At 30.8% G+C, this 2,537-nt stretch overlaps 1 protein-coding gene across 1 annotated transcript; it reads right to left on the bottom strand.

Moving 5' to 3' along the window:
• Positions 1-1,313: 1,313 nt before the first annotated feature.
• Positions 1,314-2,436, bottom strand: LOC115874200 (probable dolichol-phosphate mannosyltransferase). Its single transcript, XM_030889296.1, has 5 exons — positions 2,365-2,436; positions 2,154-2,308; positions 1,889-2,099; positions 1,675-1,837; positions 1,314-1,623 (listed from the first exon to the last, which is right to left on the bottom strand). The coding sequence occupies exons 2-5, from the start codon at positions 2,252-2,254 to the stop codon at positions 1,376-1,378; spliced, it is 723 nt and encodes a 240-aa protein (XP_030745156.1). The 5' UTR covers positions 2,255-2,308; positions 2,365-2,436; the 3' UTR covers positions 1,314-1,375.
• Positions 2,437-2,537: the final 101 nt, after the last annotated feature.

Genomic DNA, 2,537 nt, shown 5'->3' with positions numbered 1-2,537 from the left:
AATGCTTCCGAAAACATGTCCAATCAAAATCTTGTAAAGATAGTTTTATTGAGGGTTTTATATTGGCATTACTTACGGCCAGCGATTTCAAAACCCCAAATAAATTTGAAAATCCCTGACTGTGGTTGATATATGATAATTGATTATCATACGTATCTATTCATTTATATATGATACTGACGTATATAAAGGGGAGAAATCAAAGACATCTAAATATAGGTAGACAGAACACTCCATTCATTAAACTCAATTTTTTAGAATCATACATGGTTTGACACTTTTATGAGAGTTAAAAAGAGATGGGTACATAAATATGACAACACGGTTGAGTTTCGTCTGTCTTTCTGTCATTTCGCTCCATCAGTGGCGTGACGGTGGTGTGGTGTTTTTTACAACGGTCGCGACCCAAAACTTTTGAAAATTTCGAGCGGTTCGGCTTTTTCCGGAATTATATCGCCAAATATTGTTTATTCAAATTTATTATTATTTTCGTTTAATTTTATAAATAAATACACTGTGTTGCATACAAGAAACTTTATTTTATATAAGGACGCATGCATGAAATACCTATGAAACATTGGAAACCGACGTTATGCCACGATCCACGATGGTTTTGCAGTTCACAGCATAGCTTTTAAGTTTTCAATGCCACTTTTTCATAATTATCACCGGTTGAGGAAATAAAACTTGAATTAAACTCACAAAATAGCAATAATTACTTTGAAAATGGACGCTGTAAACACTTTACGGAATTGATTTAAAACCCCAAATAAATTTTGAAAAGATTACTGTGGTCGATATATGATTCTGACTATCATAAGAGATCATACGTATCTATTCATTTATATATGTTCTTAGCGACCGCTATATAAGCGCCAGATCGCGTATGGGGATATTCCCATATATTTCGCGACCTAAATTTAGTTTAACGTATCTATCGTACCCAAAAAACATTAATAAGAATAATAACATTTTTAACAACAATACTACAATCTATAGGCGCAAGGGAAATCTGTCATCATCGATTTTTGTGCAACACGGTTCGTGATCGCGGTAAAATGTAAGTTGTTTTGTCTCCCTTTATTTAGATGTCTTTGGGAGAAATGATGGGGATATTCCTAGGGCGATATTATTTACATTTGGGACTTTAAAATCTGGGAGAACATTATAGTTGATAAAGTAGTTGATAATAACATAGATATATAGAAATATATAAAAACTTGTTTCTTCATATGTAATGTGAAAACTATAAACTAGGACAAATAATTAGGTATAATAGGTACCATACCCAAAAAGGGGACACTCAATAACTAAATTTATTATTCATTATCAAATATATTGTTTATGTATATTTATATAAAATATCACATATTTCTTAGGTTGTAGCAAATAAATATAGGAGAGCTGTAGCAAATTGTACTATTTCTGAGCCCCCTAATTTTGATTCTCCATACACACGATCAACAAATGTAATTGGTACTTCACCTATTGTATAGTTTTTTTGCCTCGCCCTTACAATCATTTCCATTTGAAAAACGTAGCCTTTAGAAACACAACTTTTAATTAAATCTTCCAAAATGTCCTTCTTATAAAGACGAAAAGATCCAGTTAAATCTGAAACACCTAAAAAATATATAAAATTATTATTTTTTTAAAAATTGTATAAATAAGTACCTGGACGTAAAAGTATCTGTGTCAATAGATTAGCACCACGAGAAATTAATTTTCTTTTAAAATCCCATCCATGTACCCCTCCAGTTCCTTTATATCTTGTGCCAGTTACTATATCATAGTTATGTGACTTTTGTGTCTCTATAAACTCCTTAATAAATTTTGGCTACAACAAAACAATTTCAGAATTAAAACTTTCAGTCACGAATAAACTCACATGGTGACTTAAATCTGCATCCATGATGATAATAAAATTTCCTGTTGCGTGTTTTATGCCATGTATATAAGCCGAACCCAGCCCTAGTTTCTTTTCTCTTGGTTTTAAAACAATCTTATCTTCACCATATATTTTCTGTAACTGTTGAGCTGCTTCTAAGGTACCATCGGGACTTCCATCGTCTATAATAATTATTTCATATGAAAAACCACTAGAAAAAAAGAACATAAATAAAATATTCAATACCTAGTTAACTAAAGAATACCTAGCATTCATATTTTTGATTATTAGCCATATTATTATAGGAAGATTGTCTATTTCGTTGTATGTAGGTAATAAAATTGAATATTTATCTACTGAAGCCATTTTATACTGTCTGGAATGGAATGCACTTCTGGATTAACGTTCGAAATTAACAAACTACGGTATGTACAAGGAAATGTTAGTAGAATACAGTTAAATATTTTACTAATTACTTTAAAAACAATCTAGTTTTAATTTCATTTTTCAATTCAACAACCAAGAACTTCTTTTATCTATGATTTGATGACAAAGATGACAGAAAAGAACAAAAAAATAGACACGTATAAACAATACTGGATCTGTGGTATGTATTCAAGTAATCAGAGCTACCAAGTCACAAAACATA

Source organism: Sitophilus oryzae, unplaced genomic scaffold, assembly GCF_002938485.1.
Source record: "Sitophilus oryzae breed Bouriz unplaced genomic scaffold, Soryzae_2.0 scaffold_1242_pilon_pilon, whole genome shotgun sequence".
NCBI lineage: Eukaryota > Metazoa > Arthropoda > Insecta > Coleoptera > Curculionidae > Sitophilus > Sitophilus oryzae.
This window is presented reverse-complemented; position numbering and strand designations above follow the sequence as displayed.